Below are 17,532 nucleotides of genomic sequence, written 5' to 3' on the forward strand. Positions count from 1 at the left end.
GGTGGGGGAGAAGCCAGCATGAGCCTGAAAATGCTGCAGAAATTACTGAAATGGGAAAACACAGTTACAAAGGCATGGACTAAAATACAGACTCCGAGTCTGTGTCCCCTCCTGCTTGCTCCTTATAAAACTGGCAGAGCTCCCTTGACTTCAGCTCCCGATTTGCATCACTGTAAGTGACAGGTTTGTGGGGAAAAATGCAACTGTCTGTTTATCCAGAGGTGCGCTCCTGAATTAAATGGAGTTATTCCAGATGTACACCAGAGATGTAACAGAGATCAGACCCCGGCCTTTTTCAAATCACATCCCTCCCCCATCGCTCTGGCTCCCTTCCCTTCATCCATCCTGAAAGAGAGTCCTGTGTGTCTGACCTCTACTATAGCAATACATCTGAAGGAAATTAGGAGCCTGTTTATGTAGTACAGCTTGTTGGCTGATATTACAGACTGTTGTGTTGTGCATTCCTTTTTTTTTCTCCTTTCTGGTCATGTTCACCTGAGGAGGAAATTTTTGGTTTTGTTTTTGTGGTTTTGTTTGTTTGTTTTTTAATTTTATTTTGTTGTTGTTGGTTTTGTTTGTTTGCTTGTTTTTTCCACTACATTCATCCTATAGACGTCACAGGGACTGGACCAAAAAAGGTATTTGAAAAACCTTTGTGCGAGCTTGATCTAACAACCACAAGATAGACGTTGGAAATGGAGCTTTACATCCTGTAAAGGAGAGGAATAGGTCTAAGAAGAATAGGCATTTATAGGGTATGATGTATCAACCCAGAGTACACATTTAAAATATATCAGTGCAGGCAGAAAAAAAGCCAAACCCAACTTCCAGGTGTCTCTTTGTCTCAACCACTCCGGGATAATTAGCTGACATGTAGATGTCTTCAATACAGATGACTGGAACTAGAGCGGGTGGATTCCGTCCCGTGTAATTTCTCTTCTCTCCATAGATAAATTGCCATACATCAATGCCTGTTTGTACACCTAGATTAATGTTAGAATTTGCCCCATTTCTTCCAGTGTTGGTCAACTCACTGAAGACTCTCAGGGTAGATTTAATGTGAAGCTTGGAGAGGTTGAGCTCTGAAAATAGTGGGTGATTTTCAGAAGGCAGCATCTAATATATAAATGTATACAAAGAATTTAAAAGATAATTGGTGATTTCAGGTGCTTTTGTTTTGTGGCATACAATTGTTGAGAACTGAAAAGAGCCTGATTTCCAGACTGTGGATCAGAAAGAGTTCCCTCTTAATATTTGTCCCCTTACAAATATTTTAAATTGGGCATCCCAAGTGAAGTAACTCAGAAATGTTACTGCACATTTGAAAATCTTAGCCATCAGTCCCATAGATTTTGGAGGATTTTAAGTTTCTCAGGTTTGTAGGCAGAAGTAAGAATATGTAATTTGGTGCAGATTTGACATCGCAGCTCTCTTCTCACCAGCTCTACCACACAGATATTTGTTGGTTTTATAGGAAACCAATAAGCAATAAAATGTTGTTCCACTGAAATATAATAATATTTTTCAGAAAATGTAAGTTCAGCTGAAGTTTCTAAAGCAGACATCACTCAGATGCCTGGGATTTCTCTCATATGCACTTTGATGACAGAATTTTAGCTCTGCTTCCTCACCCATACACATGTATATAGTCTTGTTTAAAGTAGAGATTTTCGCTTTTCCCCCAGATGCTAGGAGTCTACCATTTAAATGACACAGAAATTGCATTAAGCTCTCATAAGATCAGCAGTGTTTCTTTCCTCTGTGCTCTTTCAAATTGTTTCTTGGCATCTGTCAGCTGCACCATGACAACCACTGCTGGGACTTTTGGCTGTTGTCCCAGTGGGAGGGAAACCCTCCTTCTTAAACTGCGGGTACAAAGTAGATGTTTTCCTGTGATTTCATGTTTTTCAGAGGAAAGCAGGAAGGAAAGAAAGCAGAGACAATTAAAATATATTTTTAACTGACAATCAAATTCTTAATGACTTAAAATAGTGTACCAGGGGTGGTGCAGCAAGGGAAATAAGATTATTTTTAATTATTATTGTTTTTCTAGCTTTAAAAATGTATGTTACAGTTAAAAACTCATATGTGTATGGATCCTTTAATTACCTTCTCTACAAATGTATGTCCAAATGCATGTATATGGAATAAACTTCAGCAGAATCCTTTTCTGACTCTGGAGGAAGATTTTAAATGCTGAGGTAGAAATGCTGTTTCATTTATGATCACTCCCTCCCAACATCTTGAAATGGAGCTGACCTCAACATTTTTTCAGTACTTGAACCTTCTTAGATGAATTCTTGCTCCTTGGTGTGACTTGCAACCCAATGACCGGAAAATGATTCCTATATGTGAATACAACTAGGCTCTAGTACATTCTCGTGCACTAGATATGGGTAAGAATCCTCATGTCAGGGTCAGGAACCAATATTCATAATTGTTTAACCTGGAAAAGTAAGTGAGACATCAAACTTTGGAATAACTATCTCCTACCCTTCGAGGTTTGCCTGTCTTTTTGGCCCTTCTACTGAGAGTTTAGCTTGAAGGGACAACTTTAGTGTTGAATGGTCTGTAGACACAGAAACACACATAAGGACATTATCCAGAATGACTAAACTGTTTAGTAAGAAGTACCATTGAAACTACCACAAAAATACTTATTTTACTTTCAGACAAGTTGGGTAAGGGTTGTAAAAGAAAGCTACAGCAGGGACAGACTAAAGAACTAGTACATTTGCACCCAAATGAAATAATTTCTCTACAAGATCAGTCTCCCACTCTCTGCCCCTTAATAATTGTTGTGAGTTTATTAACTTCCTTGTTATATTTTTATCTTTCTCTTTCCCCACCCCATTCTTTCATTAACGACTGCAGCTGCTGGGACATGAATGACAACACTGCCTTGTGGTGGGTGATCAAGGGCCCTGTGGTTGGATCAATCATGGTAAGTAGCACGTGGAAGATGCCCTCAACATTTCTGAGGGCAAATAACTGATGCAACTGATGCAAACAGCTTAAAATTGCTTTACAAACTATGCTGTGTCAGCTGTGCTAGGCTACTGGATGTCTCGTTATAAAGTACAAGTTAAATGATGGTACGTTGCCTGTACTCAAAGACTGTGTAGACAAGAAGTTGTTCAGTTGCTTAAACATAGATATCAAATGCCACTAGTAAGATCCTAGAGCATATGGACCATTTGCCTGGGGATGGCAGATATGGCATAGAATCTATATGAATCCTGTACCATTTGAGGTGGCAGCTGAAGGCCAAGTGGGACAACTGAGAACATCTAAAACAATACTAGCTGCTAGTCACTAGGAAACAAGACTCTGATGGATGGAATTCATTTCAGTTAGATTTATTTGTCTGATAGTAGCTTTATAAGAGTATTGTGGACATAGTGCAAGATGGTCAATTGTCAGCAAGGCATCTAAGCTCTCTTTAGTTGATGAAGGTCTTGGATTTGACTCAAATGATGCTAGATACCTGTGTATGGATGACTGAGAGGTTCTAAAGTACCCTGTTTGGGCTCCAGCTGCTGTTCTGAAATAATATGGTAATTTAAAAGTCTTGACCTCCTCCAGTATGGAAATTAAGTTGAGCCCCTAGAAAATATGGCCAGTGGCACCTGAAAAAGCTGTTTGGCTGACCACACATAGGTGTTTAATTCTGGGCATGCTAACTTGCTCTCCATAGTCCAGTGGCAGCACTGGTCAGGTCTTCACAGACTGCTGTGGCATTCTAAACATTCAGCTCACAGATATCTGCAGGTATTATAGATGTTTTCATCAGGTTTGACATTTCTCCTCTTAAATACTTAGACAGCTCTCTAAAGTACAGTAACCTTCAGAGACACTAAAGGTAATTCAGCTAACAAAACTGAAGGATGTCGAGATGGAGAGGGTCCAATGGTCTGAGGTTTTTGTAATATCGATGTATGTGGAATTCCATGTTTTACAGACACATTTTATGCAGGAACACATTCTGGCTTGGGGAAATCAGTTATACCTGGCTTCTGTTGAAGGTGTTAAAGATTCAGGCAAGTAGCAAGGGATGACTGGTCTTCTCCCGTTCGTTTGTCATCCTCAGATCAGATGGAAAATTCTTCTGAAAGAGATACTCACATCTAGTTTAAGTTCTTGGTCTCCTTACAGAAGTACAAGTACTGTTTTGGTTTGGTTTGGTTTTCTTCCCACTGTTTTCATTTGGCGTTAAGAAGCTATGGAATTGATGACAGCCAAATCTGAAACTAAAGCATCAAAATAAACTGATTTTATTAATCTCCAAATATTTAAATCTATATGTATAATTATGTGATTCTATGAAAGAGAAGATGCCCAGGATGACATAAAACTAAAAGACATGAAGATGAACATTAGCACGCACCAATCCACATACACCCCTCCCAAAAACATTAGAGATCATTTCATCTGGGACCAAGGAAAGTGACACAACTTGGGATTTTGAAGAAAGGGAAGACACTAACTTGTGACTGATGGATACTGCTGAACTGAGAAATGCCTTAGTTTAGAGATTAGGAGGTAAAGATGCTTTTGCTGATGAGATCTTTCCTATGTGGTTTTGATGTGTGAGGGTCTTTCTTTTTATTCTTTGCACTGGTTTATAATAATGTTGAAACCTTTTTCCTCGTGTTTCTCTTATGTGGTGTTTGGTACTGAAGAAATTCTGCCTTATTTTAGCTGCTGCAATGCGGAGGAGTGGGTATTTTTGCCTGTAAAAGGGGCAATAAAATCCTTGTAAACTTCCCCCATTACTCCTGACCCTGTAAAACTTCTAGATGGCAGTTTGGAGAAGAATGGGGCAATGGAGCCAGCAGGTCATTGGGAATGTCTTATTCCCATGCTTGAAAAAAATATATCACTGTCATAATGTTTTCCTCTCTTTTTCCCCTAGATAAACTTTGTGCTTTTTATTGGCATAATTGTGATACTTGTGCAGAAACTCCAATCACCTGATATTGGGGGCAATGAATCCAGCATTTACTTGTAAGTACAAATAAAGCAGTAATCAATTTAGATTTCTAATATACACATAGGAAAAAAAAAAAGAGACCAAGTCGAAAAGACACCTCAGCTGAAGTAAAAAGGATCACAGGATCTATTAAATTCATTTGGCTGATTTTGACTGGTTTTTAATCCAAAAACCACTGAAATGCATTTTAATGCCAGCTTTCACCTTTCTTTAAAAGACCTAGGAAAAACAAAACAAAATAAAAAGAAGCAAACAAGCATAAATACAAGATTTAAAATCAAACCCAAACAAACTTCTTTACAGGTCAGTTATCTGGAAATTAAGATACTGACCAGGAATAACAATAATTATACTAGGGGGACAGTCTGCTGTGTTTCATACATTCTAGGGACATAATCCAAAGTTCACTGAAAGCAATGAGATTTGGCAAAAAAAATTTATTAACTTTGGGCTGAATTCTCATTTAGGAATATCTAAAGCTGTTTATGTTCATGTTTTTGGTAACCTTGAATGCACTCAATTTAAGTCAAAGAATTTCCCCACACAGCTAGAGTTGTGTACTAAATACACAACAAATCTAAGAATTTCCTTTAGAAGCTGTAAAACTTCCTTTGCAATTTGAATTTTTTTAAAGCCGACAACCTTTCTGTTAGTTTTCACCTCATGAAAGGGCAGAGATTACCCATTTGAAATGCTCATCATTTTCATTTTGAGTGCATGCAGTCGTGCTCCATATAAAAATTATAAAGTAATTTAAAATAACCAGGATATGTGGCAGCATATTTGGCATTTTCTTGGCTTTTCAGCCTAAACATCACGCAGGTTTGCTTTGCATTTTTTGTAAGGTCTAGTGATTTCTAGCACTTGTAAACTTAGGTAAGACTATTGGATTTAACGCTGGATACCTGGTGAAAAAAGCAAGTCATGCAAACCTTGAACAAAATCAAAATATGGCAAAGTAGGAGATCCTTATTTTGTAATACTTTTTCTTAAAAAAAGTATCCAGTGATCGTTTTCACCCTAGGCAGCCACACTCATACTATAATGATTTCATTCACCAAAATTTTAAATTAATTCTGCAGGTGGATATATGTTAGAATTAAAACTCAAGAGAAAGCGTAGTGAATAGGTCAGCTGTACACATGGTTTGCCTAGGACTTTTTATGAAGACTTCCCATGTATAATATTTGCTGCTGGGAATTTGCCCGCTGAATCTTAGTTTCTAATTAGCACCCAAGATGTGTAGAGCTCGCTCTGATTACGACCTGCTCCATTCATACTTGGTGTCGACTGCAAATATCTCACATATGAAGCAATGCCATAGACTCCAATGATTTAACTGTAAAACAACCTTGTCATTTTTGATCAACACGGTGACTGGGTTTTACTGATATTTTTCCTATGTGTATAGTTAGCCCTCCAAAACCAAGAGAAAACATCATATTTTCTGTTTCATTCGCTGCCATTATTTTTCATATTTCTTTGCAACTTTATAAATGGGTGTGTATAAATTGATCTTGCATTCATGTATGTGTTATGAAGTGGAGTGTTGTTTATCCAAACAGATTCGAGAACAGAAAAGTCACACAAAAATGATGAAAAGAAATGAAATGAATAAGTCTATGCAGGTATACACCAGGTATACACAATATTTGTCCACAAATATCCTGTAGAAAGAGAGCTGTTATAATGAAGAAAAGATAGAACAAAGTATGGTTATGTCACCGTAATGAAATCTCTGTGGCAGTTAGACTGTGGTCCATACTATGCATTTTCCATGTTCTATTTTGTTGTTTCAAACTATTAAACATCATCTCATCGGACCAAATTCTCCATCCCGGTCTTTATTCCACAACATATTTAAGTGTTTTGCCTTTAGTACATGAGGAAGTGTGTTCAGCCAGTTTCTGAAGGGAATGTCACATTATATTTTCAGTAGTGATTGGGATTTACTCTGGTATCAATCTTCCACCCTTTGGCCAGGATTTCCATCATCAAAAAAAAAAAAAGAAAATAAAAGACTCTGCAAAAGTTTAGTTATTGATTTTGGTTATTGAATTTGGTGGGATTTATTTTTGTTCTTATACATATGGTACATGTTTATGTTCAGACCCTTTTAATGAATATTGTTGTTAGGAAAATCTACCTCTATTTCTATTTTATAGGCATTACAGTCATGGTTCTGCAAATTCTGCTTAAATTCAAAGATTAATTATATATTGTTACCACTGTGCACTCATTATTAAAAATTTCCACTACTGAAGTTGCCTGCAAGCTATGACAGGAACATGAGAGAAGAGTTCACCCCTGGGGAACTAATGCTTAATTAATACAGTGTAGTCACTAGAAGTTGTAAGACCTGCTTTTAGAAAGAAAACAAACCAACCAAACAAAATCAATCAAACAAAAAACTCCACAAAGAAACAAACAAAAAACCTCCAACCAAACCAAAACCGGTAATTAGTATAATTTGCAGCACAATGATGGGTGCTGCAATTCCACATAAAAATCAGGCTTGCTTTTTAAATAACCTTTCTGATAATCATTATATGCAACAGCCTTTGCCTTTAGGCAGAAAACCTTGGAAACATGTAGTTAATTCCTAGCAGTTACCTGCAGGAGTCAAATGCTATAGCGATTCTAAAGTTCCATTTTATTAGTTTGTATTTTCAGTCTTTCATTACCAGTTTCATACTTAGTCGATCTTTCTTCATGTATTTCATTGCCCCCCCAAGAGCTGCCTATATGCTGCTGATCCCATGTCAGACTGAACAGCTCAAAACACATCAGATTTTAAGAGAACAGTAACACCATCTGTCTTTTAACTGATGTTTTAGGTAGAAACTCCTCCCCATTGCTGAAATGTTTGAGGGCTAGATTGGTCAAAAAATATCTAAACACCTGATGTAGGAATTAAAAAGGAAATAGAAGCTAGCTTTTAATGTTAATTTTATGTTTTGCGTTTTGTTTTCTGTTTTTTTTTCTGAGAACCTTAAGCAACTTTCATACTTCCTCCCAGCAGTCATCATACTCATTATTTATTTTCTAGTGCCAGGAGTGAACTACCAAAGGTGTAAAAATGAAATGACTTTGTTTCTTGAACCATGTTCTGATTGCAGTTAATCTTGTGCCCATCTTGAATAATTCCACCAAATCAAGCACCAAACCAAAGCAAGTCTAGTGATTCAAATTCAATAGGTTTTTATCTGAATCGGAAGTGCTGAGATCCTCAGATGCTGGGGAAGCATAAAGTGATATGGATTGTATTCCTAGTATAATTAAGACAATTATCTGTTGTTCAGACAGGTTTCTTGCCCCATCTGATGTGTGAATTGCATAAACAACTGTGCCATGGTCATGGACATGACATATTTAATCCTGTCATACGAATGACCATGTCATGTATTTATACCTGTATATTCAATCCAGTTAGATTTTACTTAATGTGCTTCCAAACAGAAATCGTTGCCTGATTTTTATCAAGTTCCAACTGCACAGTTTGGTAATATTTTGAAGAAGTAATAGATTATTTGGGGACACTGTAACCCATATGCTGGGAGTCAAATAGCACCACATCAGAAGTCCATGAATCCAATGTGCACTCACAATTTTGCAGACTGGAAACACATATTCACAACCCTAATATGACTGGCTCGCCACACAGCGTGTCACATCAGGCCCACATTATTTGCATGGATTTTCATACTTGTCTGGAATTTTATGGAACAGAAAATAAATTGATCTGGAAAGGCTTCACTGTTTTTCCTGGGATATATCCAACCAATAGAGTGTAACGTGATATGTCAGAATCTGCTTTCAGGCATCCTGGTTTTGGTCAAGCTTTTGTAGAGAGCATATATTCACTCCCCAAAGAAGACATATTCCTACAGAGATACCTGAATAAAGCTTAAATCCACACTATTATTTTAATGAGCATTGTTGCACTGCTGAAAGAGTCATTACAGACAGAAGATAAACTGACAGTATCACTACCATAAAACACTACAGTATTTATTTAGGTATGCATGGTGTAGATGCATGCTGGAATAACCTTAAGATTAAAAAGGCCTGTACATTTCCATCAAATCTTTGCTTATTCATTTTTGAAGATAAAACACATTTAAATGAAAAAGCTTCTTTTTTTTTTTTTTTTTTTTTAATTTTCAGTTTATCATGAATTCATGAATAGTATGATTTGGGAGGGGGAAGCTTGTTTCTGCTTTTGCTTTAACAGATTCTTCATAAATTTTGTATCACATGTTGGAAACTCAATGAAAAGAAAACAAACCCCACATATATCTAGCTAATTCAGGTCTACGTCATTCCTCCTATCAGCATCTTGCTGGAAAGAAAGGAGAAACATGGCATATACCATAGGTAGGTATGATTTTACATATGATGCAACCTAGAGGGTTAGGGCAGGAGAAGCAATGTTGTAAGGCAAATGTTTTGGTAAACAACACTCCTCTACCGTTCACCTACAAAGTCACTGGACACTTAATGATTCATTCTGCTACCGCTTTGTCTTGCTGCAAGTGCTCAGACTGCCAGCATTGATAATTATTGACAGGGTCTTCATGCCAAAAGTCTCAGTTTTGACAAGAAAATGGCAGATGTTTGATGAACCGTCTATTCCGTAGCATGGCACTTTAATTTCTTAACCCTAGGTACTATCAGTTGAGTGCTGGAATGCCCACTAACCCAAAACTGAAAGGAAATCGTGTCCCTGGGCTTATACTTTTCTATCACAAGAGAATGCAACAGAAAACACAGACGATGATCATTTGGTGTCAGTGTTTGATCAACAAGGACCTAGTTCTCATTGCTAAGAAATGCTGGGAGGGTAGACATTTGCTGCTTTGGTTGACAGTAATTCTCGACAGATTCATTTAATGGTCTAGAGAAAATATTCTCATTCAGAACTACTATACTTTTAATTTAATTTCCCTAGAGAAATTAATGGTTTGGCTATTGGTTTGTGGGGGTTTGGGGTTTTAGTTTCTGTTTTGTTAGGGTAGCTTTGTTGGTTTATTGGTTTTGTTTTTTTTGGGGAGGTGTTAATTTGTGCCAAGTCTTTTCAGGTAGGAACTGGGAAAAGTTGAGTGTACTCCTTAGGAATGTAAGTGCATGTAGGCTATTACAAAAATTAGCAAGAATATTATTACACAGGGATTTGTTTATTTTTTTTATGATAAAGTAATTGAAAACCTTTTTCTGCTTTGGTTATCTGTCGTAGATTTTCTGTGGTCTCAACTACTGTAATATCAAACAGCATAGAGTACTTAGGGTGTTTATAATGTTCTTGTGAGGTGTTATACCTGCTGAACAGCTGAGGGTATGATGCATAAAGGGACTTTTTAAAATCCCACCTGGTCCCCCATGGCACGTAGAGCAACATGAACATACATCTTTCTTTGTTGAATCTATTTTCCTAACCTAAACTCTGTCCTTTCATCCAATATGCATCCTTTTCATTCTTACAGTGGTGATGGGGTCAGACCTAAAAATATGTCCACCTTGAAAGTGGCTTTGTTATTTCATGGGCCACTTGCCAGAGGGGTATTCCAGAAAATAAAATTAATATTTTTAAAGGAAATTCCATCAGTTTCCAGTGATATGCAAGCACTTTGCTGAAGCTTTGGCAGGCTCTGCTTTTTTAAATCATTGATCACAAAGCTTGTTTCTTGTGATTACAAGATCATCTGTGATGAATGCCTCGTTAAAAAGTGCTCTGCTTCTGTTATTTTGAAATCTTTAGAAGGTGGGTTAGATTGTAAGTCGATTGTGCCTTGGTCTGCACAGGTGATGCCTGTATGATGGAGGCTGATTCCTGTTATTTTCTATTTTGGAGTAGTAATGAAAAATAGGTTGACTTTGTCTTTAAACACTATTTGTGCACATTGCTGTAAGATATTTTTATGGGCAATTTTATAGTTTCAATGGATATATGGACACAGGAGAGGATATGACACAGATTTATGTTGTTGATGAACTAGTTGATTTTCTTGAAATTTGCCTAAAAAGTTTCATGCTTAACAATACTCTAACAATGACCTAAAATTTCCACTTGACTACAGGCTCTGTGGTAGCATTAGAAAATAAGATTGTGTCTTAAATGAGCAAAGCACAGACATTTTTCCCCCATCTGTTAAAAGAACAAGCCACGAACTGGAAAAGAGCGTGTTTGCATTAAAAGAGAAGCCACTAATAGATGGTCCTTCTACAGAAAAAGCAAGGAGGTGTGCAGTTTAGTGAGGGAGAGAACAATGCCATGTTATATTCAACAGTGTTGTTCTCTTTCTAGAAATGTTCCTTCCAGTTTTTTAAGAAGAAACAGTAATGCAAAGCTCGATGCACGCTCAACAGTTCTATCAAGTGTTGAATAAATGCTAACAGACCTGATTTTGAGAGGGTTTATGCACAAAAAAAAAAGGCTGAAGAGTGTCTTATGAATTCCCATTGAAATGTTAGTGGGATATATCTGGATGCTTTAGACCCAAATGTCTTTCAAAAGCAGTACCTAAAATATCATGGCTTGATTGCCATAGCTGGTATGGAACAGCACTCACCACAGTCGAAGGCTCAAGTCAAGTGTGATTTATACGTAAGTGTGTGTATCTGTGCTTGTGTACCTGTATAAATACAGGTCTTTGTCTACACTTGTACTGCCTGAAATTATTTAAAAAAAAAAAAAACACAAATACTTTAGCAATGTGCACAACATAGAGCTTCTTACTTTAATGTGAACCTGACTGCACTTAACTAAATTCTCTGTAATATTAAAACTTTTGCCACACATTCAAGTTTACTGATTAGTAAAAACAAGGTAGCCTTTCTAAAGAAAATGGGGTGCAGACCTCAAGTGTGTTTCTAAAGTCACTGCACTTCATCAAAGTGAATAACTTAATTTTGATCTCTGTTGAGAAACTTTAGTTGTCATGGAGATCAGCAGGATAGAGAACATCCAGCACCTAAGGCTATGAGTCTTTACAGATTACCCATCCGTTTGGATGCAGTGTTGTATCTTTATCAGAGTAGCTCAATTATTTGGAAAGATAATGGTTTTGGAGATTCAGCCAATTTTTGAGAAACCTCAAATTGATAGCGAAGTTAGGAGCATCCAAATTAGACCGTTCTGGCTGTTTTCCTTTTCCCTCCTGCATGGCTCATAGCTAAGTTTGTGATTCTGAATGCATTGTCAGGCTGAAAGGAATAGATTTGGAATTTTATTTGTCCCTAAATCAGTTTGTTTCTTTGAATCAGGTACTTAGTGTAAAGATAAATGTGGAGTTGAAGCAACTGGTCATGCAGCAGTTGTTGCGAGACTGCAGACAATGGGGAATAATTCTGACATCTCTGATCTTGAACGTGCTTTCAACTTACATCAAAGCTTGATGCACACCTGCATCCATGGTCTCCCATTTACCTTTTTCTACCATTCACATTTTTGCCTCTACCATATGAGAACAAAAAGGGTTTAATTTCCCCTCAGTGTCTCTTCTTCTCCTTGCCATTGATTTCTTGTGCTTCACTTTAGTAACGAACATGCTTCACCTACAGTGGTTTTAATTTTATGTCTGAAGAGTTATTAGGATGTATTCCAAGTAGTCTGAGGTTTGGAATGAGCAAGAAAGGTGGTGCTGTCACAGTGAAGAAGGTTTTTTGGATCTGAAAGGGTGAACTGCTCTCGAGGCTCTTGTAACTAATACTGTGCATAAAAGGAACTGTGTGGTGCAAACTATGTAATTAGTTAATTGTCCAGGAACAGATTCTTCCTTTCTTGGAGAGTACAATACACACTCAAAGGCTGCCAAATTACAGTGACTTAATAGTGAATTAAGCCTTAATGGTGGTTTTAACAAATGTATAGTACCTCAAGATTGGACCAATCCAAAGTTGTGCACATGGTTCACATCATAGTCTTAGTATGTCATTTACTGTGCACTTGTACCACTACTGAGACACTTCCAAAGTGTAATTCCTCATACATATTTCCAATGAAAACACTGGAGTTGTTCACCTGATTAAATACCTGCAAGCCCAGGCCTTTTCAACAAAAGCAGCATTAAGTTATAGGTTGAAACTCGGATCATTGTCTTCAGGGGTATTGTGTAACATGTAAGGCAGGTGAGGCAAAATGATGTAACTGAAGCTTCAGAACTGCAAACTATATAAACTCAGTGCAGCCACACTGATGTTGAGCTCTGCCAGCTGATGGGACTAACACCTGTCTATGATGCTTGAACATCCACTTCTTTCAACAGACTGTTATGCTCATTTGTTTGTAATAAGGACAATGAGTTAATCACGTTCTCAGATATTTTATGTCTGGACTTGGACATACAGAGTCTTCATTTCAAACAGTAAACCTATATTCAAAACCATTTAAGAATTCCATTTGGTGTGGTACGTTTTCCTCACCACACATTCTGTTGTCTTCTACACGACAGTTATGTTACTGCACCTCCATCAGAATTATTCCATAATGGATGACATTAATCTATGCTCTGAAATCAGTGAGAATAATCTAGCTTGTTAAAGTAGGATCTCCAGAGTTAATGCAGAAGAAGCATCAGGATCTGTAACCTGGAAGCTACAGATTATTTAAAGACTGGTTTTGATGGAAGTATTCTACTCTATACTACAAGCTTTCTTCTTCAGAGCACTGCTAAATATTAAGCTTTATCTTCATTATTTGATCTCTGATGGCTTTCTCCATCCTCGTATGTTCCCCCTACAGAAGTTAGCAAAGCCAAGAATGAATAGTGTAGAGATGATTTTTGACTCTCTGATAATTCAGTTTCATCTTCAAGCCTCAGTTCTTCACAAAGGTCTGAATAATTGGACAAAAAACTCCAGTTCAAATTAATATTTGTTAAACATTCCTTTTCAGCCTCATTTATAGTCTGCCATCGGGAATCTGACATCAGCCTCTGGGGAGGTGATAGTGGTTTCCTCACAGACATACTGTCTTTGTGTCAAATTATTGTTGTAATTACTCTGCTAGATTTCAGTTACAATAGATTAAATCTAATTTTCGTGGTATTAAAAGTACATTCATGTAAAGTGTATAGAGAACATTGGATGTTCTCAACAGTGTGAGAGCTTTGAAATATGTAGAAGACCCTTTTGAGGTTTCCTACATACATCCTAGTTTTTAGCTTGAAATTCACTGATTTTACAAATACATAGACACAAAAAAATGAAAATCTTCTTTATGTTCCTCAAAATCACAGAAAAAAAGCAATCCACTGAGCTGTGTAAGACACATCTGCTCAAAACAGAGAAGAGAAAAAAAAATGACCTCTCACATGTTAAATCAATGCAAGAGACCTGAAAGGTAGAGACTAAAAAGTCAGATGAAATAAAACTACTACCACCTATTAAAATCCACTTATTTTATTATGTTTTGATTAAGGACTATCAAGGAGATCTCACATTTTCTCTTTTTTTTTCCAACCTGTTTTTAGATTATTCCCAGGTTGAATACCTCAGACCCCTTAGAGGGGTCAGGGGAAAGCATTTTTGGTTTGACGATGATGGCAGTAAAAAGTGGACCTATAGGTAATGAGATTAAGACTTTGACAACAGGTGACTAGACCAAGACTTTCAAACTTGTTTTCAGTTGAAGAGTAGAGAAACAGAATTGCTTTTTATTTTAATGAAGAGCACAACAGTGGTGGTACTTTTAGCAAAACAGTATGGCACCCAACTAATTAAATAAGACAATCACTCTTGGTTCATTCCACAGTCAGTAGAGATCTACTCAGTCCAGAACATAAAATCCTTAATACTACTTATTTCATTCTGGGCAAGATGTTTAAGATAGGTCAGATAAATCTCACTTTATGGTCTATTTCTCACCCTTGACTGCAAAGCTAATATGGGGCAACAAGCTAAAAGGCACAGAGCCTGTGTAACTTCAAAAATCAGATGAGATGGACCTGAATGACAACTGTGCTGAGAAGCACCAGTGCTTATTCTGTGTCTGGATGAGAGGGGTGAATGAGTCTGCTTGCACACAGTGGGTCAGGGCTCACAGTCACTGCAGCACGATGGGATTGTATAGTTTGTTTTCTGCTCCCAGAATAAGTTTGGTTTTCCAGACTGTTTACATCTGATCTGTAAGTCCATGGTTTTTGTAAATGTAGTTGGTGTTTTATCCAAGAAACAAGTCTAGCTTCAGGAAATCCTTAGCTATTGAGTAGCAAGAAAAAAAAGTCCCCAATCTATAACATCAGCTGTAGGTAAGTAGGCATGTAGCATAAATGATAGATGGTATGGCTGAATTTCAATTTTTCTCTCTCTCTCCCATACAATTTTTCTACTTTCACTTTGGTTAACTTTTTACTGTGTTTTCGATACTTTATTTCATTGCGTTCTACATTCCTTCTCCTACTACCACATGATTGCCAATCCTATTTGTAGTGAGGTTACACAGAATTACTTGAGCAGGGTGCACAAAGATTGTAAATGAGGCACAGTTTTAATTTGCATGAACCAAATTCTAGTTTTCTTGTGTTTCCTAAAGGATGCCCCTTCAGCATATTCAGAGACAATCCGCAAACTTTGTCATTCCCTGTGTGCTATTAGTGTCCTAAAGCCAGAACCCTGATCTTTCTCATTATGGATCTACATGGCCTTGGTAACAGAGCATAACTTCATTCTCCTGAATTAGCATGTTCATTTTACTTCTCTTAAGCACCTCTGAGAAACTTTAAAAGTCTTTAGAATTTAATTGCAACTACCTTTGCCTCAAATTTGTGTCCTCTCTCATTTGCATTAACTTTCCAGATGTCAAGGTGTTCGGTCTGACAAGATGGTCTTCAAGCACATGGTACATCACTCATTTAATCCTGGGAATGTTTAACTTTTTCTTTCCCCTTCCACCCTAGCACCCTCCCTCTTCCTCCCAGATGCAGCTGCAGTCCATGCACAGGACACATGCGGTGAGACTCAGCTTGTTTGCCTTTAGCTGTCTAAAGTCTCGTATTTAATCGAAGCAGTCTAGTTGTCCGTCTATGGTCAAACGGAGAAACCAGGGCACCTCCGTAAGACAATGCATCCCGTGTGTCCTAGACGCCTCTGTTACACAGGTCAGCTCAGCCTCTGCAAGTGCCCATTTCTTTCCATAATCGAGTGAGTTAAAGGTGACAGTTCAGTTTAAATTCACCTTAGGTACATCTAGTTAGATGTGACCAATTCCATTCCGTGTGTGCCTACAGAGATCTGAGGATCCTGCCCTAATTCGTGTAATGTTTGGATATCCATAACCTCATTTATTTTAATTTTCTCTCTTTTGGCTTTTTTTTTGTTTCTTTTTCCTTCTTCCCATTTCTTTCTGGTTCCTGGCTATTCTGTCTTTTTTCTCTTCCTTTCCTTCCACCAATGTTCCTACTTCAAGAATATCAATAAATAAGTAAATAAAGTAAACCAAAAAAAAGGTGGGGGAAAAAATAAGGAAAGAAAATTTATATCAATTCTATAATCTGAAGGCTTTGGGTTACTTCTCAATATGTAACATCAGAGAGGCGTTTCTACCTAAATTAGATAGGGTGGCAGGAAAAAATGCTAACAGCACTAAAATATTAATGTTTTCCTAAGTGCTAGCAAAGTTTTTTATCACAAGTCCGTATGTAAAAATCACCTCACCGAGTGGGGAGCAGCAGTTAATTCTTATATACTATTTTCAAAATCAAGTTCAACCTTTTTGATAATTCTAGTAAATATTAAGTGCTGTCATGTTAGTTCTACTCACTAGGAAAACCTATAATGGAAATCAATCACTGTCAAATAAAACAGGGCATAAGCAGTAAAGGAAAAATGGGTGGTGATTCTTTTTTTTCCAGATAGCTACAGCAATGTTAAGTGTGTCGTTGAAGAACACAAACCCCTACAACACCCTATGACTAAGTTTTCATAGTGATTATTGATTTTTAGATGCTTCATTTTCAGGTTATGTACCTTAAAATGCCTTCATAAGCACTGCTTTTCAACACATGCTGAGCAGCCCTCTTGTGGTAAAAATTAGTCTGATAAAGTGTGTTTCAGTTTGAGTGACCAGCAAATGAGTGAGACTCTTAAAATCCGTAGTCACTTCTGAAAGTCTCAGTCATAGTAAAAAGGAACTATCTCTAAAATTTCCCTACTTGTTTTTGATCAGTGTTAACTCACAACTCAACTCAGATGCAGTGCAAAATTTTATCACGGAAGTGATACTGTAAAAGGAACAGTCATTTTCATATTTGCTTCTTTAGCACCATCCAATAAATGAGATTCATTTTGCAAGTTGAAACATGATTGCTAGTTCTATTTGCTGGATGTGTACACACTGTGATACTGCGTTCTTTCCAGCTCTTATGCTGTAATCTTTAATAACAATGCAGTTGTTAGGTTTTGATTAATCAAAAGGAAAGAAAACAAAACAAAACTTCAGTAAATGGGATTGACTTAAAGGAGTGAACAGTAGGGAGAAATTTAATATTTTCAATTTATTCTATTTTATTGTTCAGCTTAGAAACTGCATCTTCCATCTATGG

At 37.1% G+C, this 17,532-nt stretch overlaps 1 protein-coding gene across 12 annotated transcripts in view; it reads left to right on the forward strand.

The window, feature by feature from the left end:
• The window catches only part of ADCYAP1R1 (ADCYAP receptor type I), a 155,490-nt gene that overhangs the window by 118,516 nt on the left and 19,442 nt on the right, over positions 1–17,532 (forward strand). For 6 of the 12 annotated variants that reach the window (XM_065830008.2, XM_071805375.1, XM_071805379.1 and 3 more), the window contains 3 exons: positions 2,875–2,944; positions 4,916–5,007; positions 15,889–15,942. In XM_065830008.2, coding sequence (XP_065686080.1) covers positions 2,875–2,944; positions 4,916–5,007; positions 15,889–15,942 — 216 coding nt within the window. Of the gene's footprint in view, positions 1–2,874; positions 2,945–4,915; positions 5,008–9,328; positions 9,371–15,888; positions 15,943–17,532 lie in introns of all 12 variants that reach the window. The other 6 variants (XM_071805380.1, XM_071805381.1, XM_071805383.1 and 3 more) reach the window with 2 other exon arrangements.

The sequence above is a fragment of the Patagioenas fasciata genome, chromosome 2 (assembly GCF_037038585.1).
Source record: "Patagioenas fasciata isolate bPatFas1 chromosome 2, bPatFas1.hap1, whole genome shotgun sequence".
Classification (NCBI taxonomy): domain Eukaryota; kingdom Metazoa; phylum Chordata; class Aves; order Columbiformes; family Columbidae; genus Patagioenas; species Patagioenas fasciata.